Consider the following 17,908-nt stretch of genomic DNA (forward strand, 5'->3'; position numbering starts at 1 on the left):
TGGAAAGTCTTTCTAAAAAAATCATTTTTGTTCAGGGATCTGTTTTGCCAGTACTTGGAATCACATTTGTTCATTTAAATATTTTCTTAGAGGAAAAGGACTCAGTACCACAGTACACTCAAATATGCTGTGGATGGCATTTCATAGTAATTGCAATTTTAAATGTTTACATTTGCCCAGAACTGTGTAAAAGTGTGGAACTGAATATTTAAATACAGAAGAATCTAGCACATCTTACAGTAAACAATAGTGCACAAACAGCATATGTTGAACTTCAGATAGTTATGTTAAATTTGTAAGAACTAGGAGAACTCTATTTACTTTTAAACTGAATAAATTTGATTAGGAAGATGTTGGTTTAAAAATTATTCTGCGATAAACACATTTTTCTTAACAGTTACTTGGAGAAAAACTAAAGAATTTGAAAGAAAGTTTTTTGTAGTTTCTTCAGACAATTGATACAAATGCACATACCTGTCTTCTGGTGAAATATCCAGCAGTCCAGCTGTTTCAAAAGGGCAGTGAGACTACAACCTCAAATTTATTTTCCTTCTAAATTTAAGAAGTGAAATACAAAAATTGTTTGCAGAGTTTTCATGAGCTATTTTTGAAATGAAATATTAGGAAAATAGAGCTGGTTCCATATGCCCCAGTGTGAATCAAAACTGGTGGTAGAGAGTCTTGTCTGATAATTCTGTGTGGTGTCTCTTTGAGCAGCCCAGCTTTTTCTTACTAAACCCAGCTAATCTGTCTTGTGTTCTTTCCCTGCACTGTATTAGGTACTTCGTTTTCCCCTGCTATGCAGAGTCTGTGTCCCTGATTTTTATCTTCTCTCCCTTCCTAACCATTACTTCTTTTCTTTCTATGTCAGGAGAAAAAAGTCATTCTCAATGTCAGTATTTTAAAGTGTATTGGGATAATGGGCAAAAAGGAGATAGACAGGGTATTCTCCTGAAAGGTATGAAGGGCTTCCATCAACCCGTTCTTTGTTCTGTATTTGATGATAGTATGATTTGAAATCAAGTGTAAGATACTGCCATCAGTCCATCTGGGTTCCTTGTTGTAAACAATAACATTGCAATAATTAGCATTATGCATTTCTAGTTTTGGGTGGGCTTTTTTGGTTTTTGGTTGGTTTTTTTTTTTTTTTATTTGTCTGGGGTTTTTAGTAGTTATTTAGCTACAGTAGAAGCATTAGCTAAATACTCATTCCTGCTGGTTGGGTTAAGACTGTTACCTATAGGAGGGAAGACCTGAGGCCCACATACATCAATACCCTCTCTAGAAGTCTGGTGAAAGGCACCTCAAAAGGAGAGTGTAAGAGCTCTGCTGTCAGATAACATTGAAATATCTGCTTTTCCTGAAGCTTTTTCCTGGCTTCCAATAAATACTGAATTCAGTATTGAAGCAAAACATTTGTCGTTTAGAAACAAACTGGTATTTTGGATATGTCCATATAAAATGCTCTCTCTAGCATTTCTCTTCGTAACTTAGGCTTCCTTTTTTAAAAAATAAAAGCAAGATGCAGTATTTAGATAAATAAAATGCCAATGTAAACTTCTTTTTTTGGTGGTTATTTTGATAACAACACAGATCTTAATATCATGTAGTTTGATTGCAAAGGTGATTAGGCGTTAATTTCAAATACCATTTAGAGGGGTCTTGAGGTTTCAGGCTTATTTTTGTTCTCATAAGTTTTAAGATTTTCCTCTTAATCCACAAAAACTAAATTTTAATATATTAATAGCAAGCTCTTGAGTCATCCTTTCATTGATGTTAGGAGATATTTAGGCAAGTACAGCACATAATTGTAGCACTCTAGTTGTAAATATAACTCTGCTGTGGCTTTAGATGGCCCTCAATTTGTTTATTGCTTACCCCAGGACAGAGGTGGAGTGCCAAATATCTCTATGACAAAGACTGGCTAAACAATGGACACATGTGTGGATTATCGTTTTTGAAAGAGAACTACTCTCATCTTAATGCCAAAAAGATCGTGTCAACACACCACCTACTGGCAGATGTATATGGGGTAACAGAAATACTGCATGGATTGCAGCTGAAGATTGGGATACTGAAGTAAGTATCAGTCCAGGGTTTATTTTCCAGCTTTATATATTCAGGTGGCAGAGACTACCATTATTCCTTATGCATTTTTCTCTCACACTGAAGTTCTTTCTTGTATAACATTTTAAATAATTCAAGTGCAAGATGTGGAGTACCCTCAGTTTCAGTGGGAGTTGGGTGTTCAGCACCCAAACAGATATGGTCTGTTGGGACTGGTGATTTTTTTTTGGTAAATTTTGTGTTAAAGGGACATTCTAGATTTATCTTAAATTGATGAATGACCTAGGAATATTTCATGTTTGATAATGGTGCTTATCAGTAGCTAAGATCTAGGAGAATAGGATGCTAGATAGTTCAGTGCTCTTAATGGTGTTCTCTATAACTTGCTTTTTTTTTCCTCCCCTTCATTGCAGAAATAAGCATCACCCAGACCTTCATCTCTGGGCTTATTCAGGGATGAGAAAAGAACAAGAACAAAGAACTGTTGGGGTAGAGAAAAAATTAGTGACTTTGCAGGATGCTGTTAATCCAGCTGAAAGGACATGTCATAGTCAAAACCATAAAGAGCCACCCAGTATACCCCAGAAGATGGAAGAAACATATATCACAAGTGAGCACAGTTACCAAAAACCACAGAGTTTTAGTCAAGACTACAAAGCAGTCACTGACCCTGTGAGCTCAGATGATGAAGATACAAGTAGCTTTGAGGAAGATCAGGAATATCACACAGAGAATAAAAACTGTTTGCAGTATTCTTTTAAAGATGGTGGCATGAATGAGCAGGTAAGTATCATTCTTCATCTGGGAAACTTTATTTGGAAAAGTATGTTTAATCTGATAAAACTGAAGCACATACAGGTATTTTAGAAAGTTTATTGCTGTCAGTCGACATATTCTATCAAATAAATCAGCAGAAATTACGGGAAGCAAAGTTGGGTCACTGAAATACTTCCAGGTGAAGTATGTTCATTTCAGCTGTTGTATGAAATACAGAGTATGGTTAAAGTATTGCCTATGCTAAAACTTTGTTCTCAATCTAATGTTTTGAGAGAAAAGAACCCTATTCTTAAAATGCAGGGTCTTGGAACAGCTTACATGGTTTTTGCAAGGTGAGGAAAATGGGACAGGTTTCCCTTTTTCTCTGGGTTCAGTTATCGACATGTGTTAAGAGTTTTTTTTGTTGTTTGTTAAACCAAGGTTTTTTAATAGTGTTTATTATTGTACTGTGTTGTTCTTTTAATAGCAACGCTACCTAGAATGCCATCCACAAGTAATGATTTACTGACCAACTAATTTCACCTCATGGGCAACTGCTTTTCGGTCTTCTATATTGCATATTTCTTCTAATGAAACATTTTTAGTCAGGATTATATTTTGCTGTTTAAACATCTTTCTCATTTGTACATTAATGGTTTGAATCCATTGTTTGGTGGAAAAGGTCTGAAACTTGTTAATCTGCTTTTAGTGAAGAGCTCTCTGAGCAAAAACCAAAGAGAACCAAACCTTTCTGTTTTCTACAATACCATGTGAGGGTAAATCGTCCAACTCATCCCTCTTTTGACATACAGTTTCTGGTGTGGAAGAAATGAGTATGATACATCTTTTTTCTTCTTAATTTTAGTTCTAAATGTGGCATGTAAGCTGTGTAATCTGAATGGGGAATTTTTGGTTCATTCTAGTTAAAAATACCTGTTTGTATGCTAAATTGCATGACTATATTCAGGTTTATAGTAAGGAGACATGCAAGCAGTGTCAAATACACTTGCCTTCCAACAGCAGTTTAAATTGCCATTGTAAATAGTATAAATAGTATAAAGACATTTAGAATTAAAGGAAAATACGGATGAGCAGTGAAACAAAACTTGTATTTCCTTCAGAGATTCAAGCATATATCTAAAAAGCTAGGTGCTCTCTGATACTGTCCCAAACAGATCTCTTCTTGGCTTAAGAGTGTTCTTTCCTTTGGGGACACCTTAGTCACCTTGCCATTAGTCAGCCTTGATACTAAAATAAGGCCTTCTGCCTAAACATGATAGGCATGGAAGAGCTCTCTTTGATTTCTCCATGAACCTGTTTGCACTCCCCTTAAAATTGACATTGAAGGACCATTTTTAATTGATCTGACTTCTCTGTAAGGTGCCCTTTCTCCTCTCCTTGTCAAAGTTTGATTGAGGCTTTGAATTTTCATTTCTAGCATTCTTCAGAGCCTCCAATATTCTGGTTTTCCATGCTGTTTTGTCTTACCCTAATCTGCAGTTCTGTTACCTACTTCCTTTTCTCTTACAAACGCTGTTTGGATTGACTGTTATCAAGTCCATTTTTGGGCTATGCATTATCTTTTAAATTGTATTTAGTTTCCTTGGTTTTGCTTCTGAAAGCACAAGCCTTCCCCACCTGAACCTCCTGTTATTTCTTGTCCACAAGCTGTATCCTGCATACTTCTCCTGCCATCACTCCCTGATTGCCTATGTTGATCCCATAGCTTAGAGGACAACCTGGATTTTGTGATTTTTTTCAAGAAGCATTTACTAGCCATTTGAATAAATATAGAGATCATTAGAAGAAAAAACCCCACATTTATGATGTTATTTAGATATCAAGTTATTTAGCTTTGAAATTTTCTCTAACTTACTGAAGCAGGCTGAAAGATGATTTTGGTTTTAGAATTATGGACTCGGTTCCTTATACAGCGAGGGAAAAATGGTATTCCTGTGGTTTTAGAGAGGGTCTGAAAATTGGAATAGAGCATTTCTTATTTATATTGGAAATATTTTTCATTACATTAACAACAGTTTGAATACTGAAAACACCATGGAAGCAAACCTGATGTCTTCAGAGAAGAGAAATTTTTAATATCATGAAAGCATCAAAACTCTCATACCTTTCAAATAAAATTTATCTCTGATACATAATTTTAACTCCTGTAATGAACTTTATGAGTATTAACAACGCTTATCCTGTCTGACTTGCTAATAAAGCTGCCCTCAGGTCACTAAGAGTTTTATTTGGTTGGTTGATTTTTTTTAATTTTAAGCTTAAAATGAAAGTTGGATCTTTTTGCTTAAGTAGTAACTTAAAATCCATCAGTTCCTATTTTCTTCTTTACTTCTCTTCTCACTCTTCCCATATTTGACTGGAGAAAGAAATATTTTAATAACAGACCTAACACCATTTCTTTTTTATGTGGTGTGGAAAATTAGCTTGAGCTCTTCAGAGAAGTGTATTAATACAATTAAAGTCACTCTTTGCTCTGGCATTTGGCATGAACTGACACTGTGTGAGCACGTGTATCTGGCATTCTAGTTCTTAAAATAGAATCTTCAATAGTGAAAGAACTTCGTTGGATATAAAGTCATAGTGGATATAAATTGGAAGCTGTTAATCCTGCTAATTGCTGGAGATGCTGAGCATTTTAACACACTAAATCTGGTCTACTTCCATTCAATAGCTGAAACATCAAACTTAGAAAGATTATGAGCTTGTTTATTATCTCTGGCTTGCTGTGAAAGTACTAATTATTTCAAAGAAGTCAATCTTCCTCAGATCCTATGTTTGCATAACTCTGCGTGTTACTGTAACTGTCTCCAAACATGTTCAATTCTGTCCCAGACTTGTGCTTGGAAAGCAGGTGGAGTCATAACAGCTAGGAAGAGAAGTTTTTTGTCTTAATCAGCAAACAGAACAGATTGCCCAGAGAGATTGTGGAGTCTCTCCTGCACTGGAGATGCTCCAGAGCTATATGGATGCAATCCTATGCCATGTGCTCTGGGATGACCCTGCTTGAGCATGGAGGTTGGACTGGGTGACTCACTGTGGTCCCTTCCAACCTGACCCATTCTGGGATTCTGTGAAATAGGATGTCTGACTTATTTGTGCAAAACACTGACTGTTGATATCTTAGGTACTACTGCATTGTAGGGAGTTTTCCATGGAAACAAACCTTAGGATTTTGCATGTTTTTATATAAAAAGGGCACAGAAGTACAATCTGTATTACTACATTAAACATAGTATTTGAGCTGATAAACTTCAGTATTAGGGAAATGAGGCAAAAGATATAGATGCTTATTTATGTGGAATTTGCATTTTGTTTGCTTTAGTCTATTGATGTGTCATAGTATGTGGCTTTTTGAGTATGCTTTTTGTCATATATACAGAAGTACAGTTCTAAACCAGCAGAGTTTATCATGTGACTCAAATGTTGAAATCAACACCAGAAATTAAAACAAAGCAAAAAACAATCTTAAATGGCAATTTTTTTCTTTCTGTTGCTCCTATGAAGAATTCTGCTGAAGGAAACACTGTGTTTGTTTGTAATGAAAGAAAAGGCTCAGAAGAACAAGTGGACACACATCTTCAATGGCAGCTCAATCTCCTCACCCATATAGAGAATGTACAGAATGAAGTCACCAGCAGAATGGACCTGATTGAAAAAGAAGTTGATGGTAACTGCATTGCCGGATTACTTGTTAATACACCTGTAGCAGCATCTCTCATGACTAATGTGTTCAAAGTGACCTGAGGCACTGAGGATGGATTTTTAAGTATTCTGTTCAAATTTGGGTCCCAGAATTATAAGCAGAGCTTGTACCCTTGATCTCCCCGCCCTCTTCCACAAGTTTTCAATGCCCAATAAAGTAGCTCAAGCACACAAAACCCCTGAGCTCAGGCTCAGACTTCAAAAAGCTTAGATAACTTGTCTAGTCTATGTCCAGGTATGGAGCATAAAATTGATGGCTTTTCGCCTGCAGCGATTTTTGCCTGATTGTTCTAGTAACTGACAATATTTAGGGGGGAAAAAAAGTGTTTATTGTGCCTTCAACTTTTTTTTTAATGTATTAGTAAGCAAGTGGTTTCATGAAGACAATTCAGTCTTTATGAGAAAACTTGAATGAAATTACAGTGTACGAGAATATTGTAGCACATAGGTGTCTATGACTTGCCAGTCATAGAAACCAGTAACTGAGGGAGCTTACAGTCTAGTCATAGGAGTCCTTAATTAATCTTTTAACAAATAAAATTGTCTTATTTCTATTTGCAGTTTTACTTCCAGTATCCCTGCTTTTCCTAGACAGTGTTTCTAAACTAGCAGGGTTGATCTTTTACCTTCTCTGTTTCTGCAAGCAGAGAAATGAAAACATTTGTTGAAGATTGGAAAACCATTCTATAATCTGGACATTGTCCACAGGAGCTTGTGGAAGTGGCAGAAGGAAGCCTTGTGTTTAAGGGTTGCATTTTCTGTTCCAGAACTGTCAGAGAAGACCATGAACTGAAGTTGCTTTTATGTGTGTAGAGGGTAAATTGTGAGCCAAGGGTATAATTTACTCCCAGGTACCTTTTTATAGCAACAATCAAATCAGAAGATTGGATTGTTCAAGAGAAATACAGAATTAGTTGGTGTTTCCCTAACAAAATTTCTTCTGTTGAATAAAAATCACAGCCTCAGTGTATTTTCCCTTTTTATGAAACACAAAGTAAGAAAGAAAAGTTTAATTTTTATGGAAACTGTTTCTCAAAGACTTACTCTAATCAACTTCTTCCTTTTCCTTCTGTAGTTTTAGAAAGCTGGCTTGATTTCACTGGAGAACTGGAACCACCAGATCCTCTGGCAAGATTGCCTCAGCTCAAACGACGTATCAAACAGCTCTTAGTTGACATGGGAAAAGTACAGCAAATAGCAACACTTTGCTCTGTATGACAAAAGGAAGAATAAAGTAAAAATAGCTTCTTTACAGTGAATTTTCTTATTAGCCACAAGACTGACAGGAAGACAGCAAAAAGCTGAGCGTTTATCTGGTTCTTTGCTGATTACATTAATAGCCTGAAGCTTTAGAAAGAAGAGAGGAAGTTTAGAGTCAGGAATCTGTTTTATTGAAAATATGAATATTCAATGTCCAGGCTTCAAAATTATATTATATATACTGAGAAATGTCAATTTCTCGGTATTTTTACATGTTAAACAAGTAAATCCCCAGATACAAGGAAATGCAACAAACAAAAACTCAATGAAGAGGAATGCTACTATTTTGAAACCCGTGGCAACGTTTCTAAATTAGCAGAGTTCAGCTGACTAACAATGCAATCCTCTTTATCTTGCTAGTAAAAGGTAGATACAGAGAGAGCTGTATCTTCTCTGCAAGGAAGGTTTTTTATGTTATTTCTGTCTCTTATGAATGTTCAGGAAAACAAACATACTAGCTTTGATTTTTGAAAAAAATTACTTGTCATGGTCTCCCTTTTAAAATATTTTTTTAAATAGAAATCCCTAGAACAGCACTCCTAGGCTCCTTTAAAACAGAAGTGGCAAATAGTGGTCAGATGTGCCAAATACTATTAAAATCACTGGGATGAGAGTTTGATTATGACTTATGTGAAGGTTTTTTCCAAAGTCCTACTCGGTGCCAGCAATCCATCGAAAATTGTATCTAGTTTATATTTTTTTATGTTCTATAGCAGTATTCAGGAATCAAGGTACAATTTTTGTCCTGGGTAGCTCTGTTCTGATGTTGGCCCTCTGAAAACTTCACCATCCTCCGTGCAGATGTGGAATGACAAGAGCAGCAAAACTGTCTGTGGCTGTGAATATTCTAAACCACTAGAGGAAAAAAATCACAAGATACCTTATCGAAGTTGTTTTTATAAAATTTTTCAGCTTCAGTGAGCAAAATGTCATGAAACCAAAGGCAACCTACTTGGCTCTGTTCGCTCTTGTTGGATTTTGAGCCCAAGACTTTTCCTGTGCTGATAAGTTTCCGCTGTACCCAGTGCTACATCTATGTCTCTGTGTGTATGTATATGTGTATAGATGCACATGTACACATATACTTACCATGCACATTTCTCTCTACACGTCTAGTTTTATTACAATAGACTACAAGAACTGGTGGTTCATGTTACCTTTTAACAAGCAGTTTCTAAAATTGAAAATAATGTATGTACAGGTTTTGAAATTTGTAAAATATGACTGTTAAAAGGAGGCTATTTAACTGAGGACATTAAGATACTTGAACATTTTATGCCTCACATCTGTTTATCAGTTCTAGTTATCTGTATAAATGCATTTTAGAACCGATAGACAGTAAACTTGAATTTACCTTTTGATAAGAGTACAAGCCACTGTACATTCAAAAATTATTTAAATTTGCAAACACACTGTTCTATATGTAAGGTACTGTATGTAAAACTGTTTATTAAAACTATTCTGTATACTCTACATTTTCCACTTTTCTTCCTGATCTACATACAAATGTAAAAAAGAAGTGATTGTTACTATGTACAGACCATCAAAAAAATCTTGGAATGCCTTTTAAGGATGCATACAACTGAAAAATGTGCCAAAGATGGATTATCTGGGAAAGACTTTGCAACCAGTGCATTGAACTTTCATGATAAAACCATTATTGAGAAAGAAAGCGGCGTGGCTGGTTCATAGCTAAAGTAAACCTACCCCGACCTTTCCTCACTGTCTGTCATACCTGAAGTGAGTTATCACTCCTGATGGCCAAAGCAAAATGTAAACTCCTGTTACAGAGCGGTTGCTATTTAAAGTCTTCCCACATCAAGCTTGCAGGAGACATCCCAGAGCTGCATGATAACATGGAATTATGGAATGGTTGGCAACTCCATAATGCAGAAAGAACATAAGAGCTGAGGAGTTGTTGACATTTTATAGCAACTGTTAATAAATACTCTTAAGTTGATGCTTAAATAACTGCTTCAAACATGAATAGCTGAGTGACCTACTTGCTTTTGGATATGTGAGACTTTTTTTATAGACTATTCACTTGCTGCATATCCTTGAATGTGGTACTGTGTGTACTGTATAAGAGAAGTGTAAATCCAGATGAATTACTTTGAAACAAAGTGGAGTGTATTTACAGAATTTATACAGCATACACTGTAGCAATATTATGCAATGTGTGTGCATGTGTGTGATGTAATATAATTGTAAATGTTACTGAAGGTGAAAGCGGACTTGGAGAGTTCAGGGGGGAGGATAGAGGTTTTATTCTTACTAAAGAGATGGAGGAATGGTATCCTGAAAAGGAAATCCTAAGGTCAAAGTTGAAGTTGCCCTTGCAGCTTTAATGTGTCTTCTGTTTGTATGTGTAATGGCCTCTTAATTTACACGAATAGTAATTTTACCCCCAAGATCCTGCCTTGTTCAGGATGGACTGTGGTTACAAAAACAATCTGTTCAGTATTTTTTTAATGTTCATTGTGTAGTCATGTATTATAAAAATTCCTGCAAGCATTCATATCTTCTAAGAAATACAATCTCGGTGTCCTTACGGACCATGCTATGTATGATACATCATGTACTGCTCGAATGTTTCACAAACTTGTCTGAGTTTGCTTTCTCAAGTCGTGGTGCTGGTCTGTAACATGTGGACATTAGTTTCTGACCCCAGTTTCTCAAGTATTCAAAGGTTTGGGATGCTTTTGAGGTTTTTCTTTTAAACACAAGTCAAGTGCCATAAAAATGGTAAGTGTTTTGCACAGAATGTAACGTACAGTTGATTGCTTTGCTTGTGTGCCAGTCAACCCCAGTGTGATCTGGCTCTTACCAGTATTTCTTCCTAGTTGGCCTTATCGAGAGAATCTTATTCCTGTAGGCATAATTTTCCATCTGTCTTCCTACTTCCTCTCTAAATAAGCCAGGGATGTACACTCAGTCTATTTGCAGCATCATTTATTGGGGTGTGAATTGTGATTGCATTGTTTGATGGAGGGGACAGACCCTCTCTGAGGAAAAAATAGTATATGGCAGTGTAAGGACTGTTTGATATATGTGCACAGAAAGGCAAAATGTTTAAATTTGCAGCCTTCTTTCACTGATTAGGAGTTATAAATAGTAGTAGACAAAAGGGAAATGCCGTTTTACAGAAGCCTCTTGTGATTTCACAGGGCTAAATGGCAAGCTTTTGGAGCCTTTGAATGCCCAGCTTTTTGTCTGAGGGTTAGTTAGGGTTTTTTGTTTGTTTGCTTGTTCTTTTAATGGAGGTATCAGGGTGATTCAACTTCAAAGCCTGCTCCTACTTGTTACCATACCGAAGGCTTCTACATCAGGAATTCTGTGTTTCAGTTGCAGTGATGGCAGCAGGACAGCAATACTGCAGTCATAAATGAAGTGTAGTGTTGGTGCTGTGGTCTGGTATGACATGATGGGGGTCCCACGTTCTGGTTACAAAATGGACATACTTCAGGTGATATCACGGGATGGGTTGGAAGATGCTTCCTGTTAACCCTTTCCTTGGGTAGCTGTAGGTTGAATAGTGCCCATATTTTGGACATTCTGGCCTTAGATGCATAGATCTTTGTTCAGCTGTGGAGTGGTTTACAGTGGTAGAAGCCTGTCGTTTTCTTTCAAATAGACAAAGAAGATGGCTTGCAATTTTCTGATAAGATTTCCTGTATTTGCTGGGTAGCAAAGAATTGAAACTGTTCTTCCCTGGGTGCAGGTATCTTGTATGGCTGATAGCCACCTGTCTCTCTTAATTTTGTCTCTGAGCTTCTACATGTGCTCATCTGTTCGTTCTGCAGCATGCATCTGTTTCTCCTTTCATTCTTCAGCTTTCTGCACTCTGGTTTCTGTGGTGCCTGGAGGGTTTCACTCCTCTGTTCTCATGCCCAGTTATTCCTGGCTGCTGTGGGAAGCAGTCATGGGGAAAGGTCTCTTCAGCTCTTCTGTCCACAGCCTCCAGAGTGCCCTGGGACTTCTGTACAGTTGGAGTGTGTGCACCAAAATCAAAATCTCCAGGTGTTTTTGCTATGTCCCTTAATTAAGCCTCTTCTGTCTTGTGCAAGTGGTGATCTCCCTCTACTCCCATCTGCCTTCTAACTTAACTAATTATTATTATTGAATTAATAATAATTGAATTAATATTACAGCAAAACCCCTCTGGCACTGTTGGGCTCCAGCACTCCTTGCCAAACTGAGGGTTGGGATGCAAAGGAGTCATTCAAACATTACAGTAAAATTGTGAAAGTATTTTGATGTTGTAAACCACACTATTTTTCCTTTGTATTTGAAGGGAAACAGTAACCATTTTTCTTCACTGGAACTATAAAAGGCACAAAACAGATCCTGAACTGAACTGGAGCTTGATGTAAAAATCAACAAACGGAGGGTGGGCAGGACTCTGGAGGCAGGGGCTTCACAGCCAAAAGAGCAGTCAGGCCATCCCAGCTGCCTTGCCCTTAGTAGCTATTAGTAGCTAATTAGTAGCTATTAGTAGCTCTGTGGAGGTGCTGGTGTGTTAAGGGGGTGTGTGCAATGATGCCATTCATTTGCAAGCAGGATGGTTCAGAACACTGGAACTATAGGTTTTTGCTGTACTGCTTAAAAATGTTTCAGTATATGCACCTTAATTTTGGAGTGCTTATTAAAGTCAAAGGCTTAATCACTTTTGAAATGCCCATTGTTATTCTCATATTTTATTAGCTCACAATTTTTTTCTGTTGTACTGATTGCATATGGCTTTAGGTGAGGATTTTGCAGAGGCTGTTTGAAATGCTTCAGTAATGGTTTCTGTTATATTTTGTAATGTCCTGGGTGCTGGGTGTGGGGGTCTGTCTTTAGCAATAAATATTATACACTATGTGTATATCGGTTTGTATATGGAAAACAAGTACAGAGCATGTAAAAATGGTGAAAATACACTGCACCGAGTGCAGATTGTGCATTTGGCAGCCATTCTGCACCACCCTGAACAACCCAAATGAAAAATTGGATACCACATGGAGAAAATGAACTAGCATGAAAAATCATTCAGGACAGAAGTTCCCTTCCCTTACTCCATGGGCTGGATAACTAAGCTAGTTCAATTGCTGTTTGCTTCAAACAGCAGTCTTCCTTTCCTGAAAACTGGCCAAGCCTCCTCTGTTCAGCTGTAGCCACGTGTGTCAGTGTATTGTCACTAAACACTGGGAGAGGCAGCACTGCACTATGATTAAATCTTCTATGAGAGAAGCAAAATACTTTTCTTCTGTGATTTGTTTTTTATTATAGCAATAATGTTGACTGCATTCTAATATTCACAATAAAGGTCTGTTGAGATTGTTACGTGCCTGGGCTCCCATTCCATGGACTTTTCTTCTGGCGAGCTAGTGAGTGTTTGAGTATGTTTTAAAGCGTTAGGGAATCTTCAGCTGCATGTTTAGCCTGTAGTTCATAGGTTATGTGCAGTCATTGATACTCATTTTTCTACACTGCAGGGCTTGAGGGAATCTTCAGTTGTATTTTAGCCTTTAGGCAAATGATACAATCAGTAAATTATTTACAGTACTGATTTCCTTACTGTATATGGCAAAGTAATTAGAAGGTTTTTCTGTTTCTGAACTGCTTTGGTGTTTTAACAATTTCAGGGTTTGAGTTTTGCAATGCACTTCATTCTTTACAGTCAATGTCTTTCAACAGCATGTTGACAGTGATGGCATCTCTTCTTGTGGGCAGACATCTGCCTTCTAAGGGTGTTTTGTGCCTTTGTACCATGTCATTAAAAAGTATCTTTTAGTTTTTACTTTTAGTGATTTAATAATATCATCCACAAGTTGTTCAAGACACTACTGTGGTAGAAAACAAATAAGCTAACAATGCTAAGGAAGTTCTTTTGGGCATCCTGTGGACAAAGGCACAAATGATAAACAGCAGATGAATGAAATTGGACAGAATCTCACTAAGCTACTGATACAGAATTCTTTTTTTGTTCACAGAAAAAGTAGATATGATCATAAATGTAATGAACTTAAAAATTTTAATTCTGAAACATTTTAATCATTGTTGAAGGGACAGTCTCAAAGCAGGCTCTCAAATTTAAGATACAAGAGCAGATTCAGATCTTGGAGCAACACACTGAAACATTTTTTTCAATTCTTAAAGAAGAGGTTTCCCAAGTCAGACCATTCATCTGGCCAGCCCAGTGTCTTGTCTGCAGTAGAAATAGGATGTCAGATCTATACAAACATACTGTGAAAGATCTGTGCAAATTGGCCTTTCCCTAAATGTATCTTTCTCTTCTAGCAAACTGAAGTTTCCTTTACCAAAATTTTTAAGAAGTCCATTGGTTTTATCAGTCACTTGACAGATCTGGGCTCCCCAAGTTTAATCCATCTTTTTTCATTGGTGGCTTACTGAATTCACAACTTTGTTGTGTGCCAGGAGCTGTGTTTGTCCTTGAACTTCCTTTCTGACTCCACTGGCTCTACACCGTTGCCTTTAGTCCAGAGAAGGTTAAATACTTCATTATTGAAAAGACCCAAAGCAGTTTTGTCCCACCAACACCAAGAGTTTGGCACCCTGTTGCTGTCCTTGTGTGACTGGTGGTGACTTTTCTCACTGCCTCAGCTGTTTTTTGTCAAATATTGAATCGATTCAAGGTACAAATCCTGTGTGTTGCTGCAGGTTGCAGACTGGCTCCTGCTTGGGATTTCAAACCAATCTGCATTCCAGGTGTTGTGAGAATAAAATACTTATTTTTCTACCTGGAATCACTGTGGTACTATTGGATAGAGGAAAACTGTTACCTTCAATGAATAAGTAAGAAAAAAAGCCATTTTACATGTCCTAGAAATGGTCAGTTCCTGCAGGGACAAAACAAACTCAAGTATCTTTCACAGGCTTCTTTAGGTCTTGTCACCAAAGGCACTTTTCCAAATGGTAATTTATAATTTAAAATTTGACAAGTCCTGTGCCCACTTTTCTGATCTAGGCAAGTTTAGCGTGAAATTACTGGAACCTCCCCACTGTTTTTCAGTTTGAAGAATGTGTCATGTATAAAGTGAATACACCAAAAAGTGTTTTATCTGGGGCTGTCATCTTGTTGTCTTTTAATTTTCCATCACATGAGGACTTAATCAGAGATGATAGAGATAAATGCTTCAAAAGGAAATGAATGTGCTGAAGGTAAACCTTAGTTCTCTATCTGTAAGTGTAATAAATGGTGTTAGTCTGTTTTTATGTAGCTTTCTTAAAAGGTGTGAGAGGATTGTCCAACACTGGTGCTTTATTTAACACAGAAAAACAATTTATTATTTAAAATAAATGAACTGATTGATGTGAGCATAATTTCACAATGTTTTCAGTTCTTAAAATTTGCTTCCAATTTGCTGCCTCATTTTGGGGGGTCCCTCCAGTTCTTTTTTTAAGCTAAGGTTGACTTCTCAGGCTCAGTTTAATTTGGGTAAGAGTAACCTTTCTGTGGATACAGATGTCTGTGTATTTATATACAGGAATCATTTATCCCTGAGCCTTTCTAAATGTAAAATTGCAGTTGCACAAACTGTCTCTTCCGCTAAGAAAGTGTATGCAAAACTGGAACGATGAATAAATGTCTGCTTGTCCCTTGAGGTTTGTGATTTCAGTGTCTCCTCTCACTGACCTTTATCTTTCCCCTAACAGTTATAGTTTGTAGTATAGATTAAGTAGCTTTTGCCATTGTGCACAACAAACAAAACCCTCATTTCCAGCACTAGAGTAATTATTTTGAAGACATTATAATTTTAAGGCTGTATTGCCACAGGGGTGTTTTCCACTTACTCCTTTTTTGCTCTTCATTGATGAGCTAATTTAAGATGTTACTCCATCTTTTCTCAGGTGCTAAAAATAGAAGTCAATTCCATTGTCCCTTCACTGAAGGTTATGCAAGGATTTTCTTTGTATTTGACCAGCCATAGATAGACAAGTGCCTCTTTTTCTCTGATGAATGTGAATTCCACATACTGCTTTATAAACAACTTTTTTTCCTTTTTAATCCACAGGCTTTTGCATCCCCTTGAACGTGCACGTACCAAGATGCCCACTTTGGTTTGATGCACATCTAGAAGTGGTTTAAGTGATGCCAATTGCCAAAATTCCTTTTCTCAGTTTTATAAGAGGCTTTTAAGACTTGGCTGTTCTTCCCAACTTGAGTAGTTCATAGGTTGTTTTCTGAGTGTTTATGAAGGAAAGAAAAATCGTCTTGGGAATCAACACTATGTATATACTGTGAGTTTGTGCTTCTTTCTGGTAATAATAGCCCTTTGATACTTCCTGCTTTCCTGTCTGCCTTACTCCATTATCAGCCTTTTATAGCAAAGAATAAAGAAGGAAAGTAAATAGTGACCTTAATAAATAAACTCCTTAATAAACTCCCCTCCCCATTTGCTGTGCAAGGAAACTGAATGACACTTTTCTAATAACTTTAGAAAATTGGACTAAATCAGTATCACAGGCCCCCAACACACTCTGGGGATGTTTCATTGGCTCGGAGACATCACAGCACCTGTAAGCACCAACCCTGCTGCCCATGCAGAGCCTGTCATGGCACTGGACTAGGCTCTTTCTTGTTGCTCCCCTGTGTCTGCCCCACTGTGTGGGGGTCAGACACAAACCTGAGGCTCTTGAAGCATCCTTGGATCAGAAATACATGTTATTGTCAAACTTTTCTTCTTTCCTGATTTAGCCATCCTAGTGCTAATACTGGTTATTTAGTTGGATTCTTTTTTCTTTTGCTCTGCATGGATGTTTCCCTACAAATGCTATGCTAATCCCGAAATTCAGTTTCTTTCTGTGTCTGCTTCATCAGGGCTGTTACAGGATTTGTCATCTTTATGCCTCTAAAGGTTGCCTTTTCTTGGTCTGTCATCTACACTGGACGTGTTATTCATCTTTTCCCAGCTTGATCATTCTGCAGACTGTTGACTTTGCTCAAATCCAGAATAGGTTGCTTGAAAGTAAATTCCAAATACAGTTCCACTCAGTTTTAAAAGCACAGTCATGCTAAAGCAAGCTTGTGCTGCTCTTGGAGATCATATTTACCGTATTCATCAAACACCATGGCATGGCAGTGGTCTGCAGCCAGCACAGAAGAATGCTTGGATCACTCCTGGCACACTCTTAGTCTGTGGGAGAGTATCAGCAGAGTTCTTTCTAGGCTGTCTAGTACCCATGAATCACAAACAAGAGTGCTGCTCTCACTTTTTCTTGAAATCAACTTAAATCCATGTGCTGTTACTATTTAAGTAATTATTTGGGGCTTATTTATCCGACCACTGCTGTACATGTGAGGGTGAGTTCTCATAATTCCTGGTGCAAGTAAATGCTGACTCACAGTTACAAGAGGTGGCCAATTAACGATTGAAACTCTGGAATCAAAGAAATAATATTTCCCATATGTTTTAGGATGAGGATCTTGCATGTAATTAGTACCAAAAAGCTTGACTTAACAGTCCTCATGGTCATACTAGTCGTACAGCTAGAGGATGAAGCCCAAGAAGTGAAGCTCCTTTTGTCGGATACTTGGCTGTGTTAAAGTGCATGGTGCAAGTGGGAGTAAAAGCAAAAGATGGAATGTAATTGACTCTGATCCTCGATTCACTTTAGTCAGTGGAGCTGCATCCATACTGTTTTTCACTTAATAAATAACCACATTATGAGTTATATTCACTCCTAATGTGCAGCACCCAGAGGCCTAACTCTGGTCTGTCCCTCAGCAGGCTCAGCTCTCTGGGAATGCAAAAATGTGCACTTCCACTGGGGAGTGCAGAGCCTGGCTGCACCCTGGGGCAGGTCAGAGCCAGAGCTCTGCCCAGGGTCACACCAATATGCTCAATTTACTTGCTGGAGCCCCCCTGCCACCCACTGTGCCTGCTGCCACTTGGCTCAGTTGTGCTCCCTGGAGCGGGGATGAGAACTGGCTGAGGAGAGCCAAGAGGGCAGTTCCAGCTGAAAGGGCCTCTTGCAATTTGCTCAGAAGCATCATGTGCGTCACTCACACCATTCTGTGCCCAGCCACCAGCACAGAAGTGAACTCATCCCCGTCATGGGTGCTATAAAAGGGCTGTGAAGGCTCTGTGGAGTGCAC

At 37.8% G+C, this 17,908-nt stretch overlaps 1 protein-coding gene across 4 annotated transcripts in view; it reads left to right on the plus strand.

Annotated features, from left to right (window-relative positions):
* The window catches only part of PHF20L1 (PHD finger protein 20 like 1), a 56,681-nt gene extending 43,550 nt beyond the window's left edge, over positions 1 to 13,131 (plus strand). For 2 of the 4 annotated variants that reach the window (XM_048329101.1, XM_048329102.1), the window contains 5 exons: positions 872 to 958; positions 1,884 to 2,079; positions 2,481 to 2,850; positions 6,349 to 6,511; positions 7,622 to 13,131. In XM_048329101.1, coding sequence (XP_048185058.1) covers positions 872 to 958; positions 1,884 to 2,079; positions 2,481 to 2,850; positions 6,349 to 6,511; positions 7,622 to 7,764 — 959 coding nt within the window. In that variant the 3' untranslated portion in view covers positions 7,765 to 13,131. The remainder of the gene's footprint in view (positions 1 to 871; positions 959 to 1,883; positions 2,080 to 2,480; positions 2,851 to 6,348; positions 6,512 to 7,621) is intronic. The other 2 variants (XM_048329104.1, XM_048329103.1) reach the window with 1 other exon arrangement.
* Positions 13,132 to 17,908: the final 4,777 nt, after the last annotated feature.

Source organism: Corvus hawaiiensis, chromosome 26 (assembly GCF_020740725.1).
Source record: "Corvus hawaiiensis isolate bCorHaw1 chromosome 26, bCorHaw1.pri.cur, whole genome shotgun sequence".
NCBI lineage: Eukaryota > Metazoa > Chordata > Aves > Passeriformes > Corvidae > Corvus > Corvus hawaiiensis.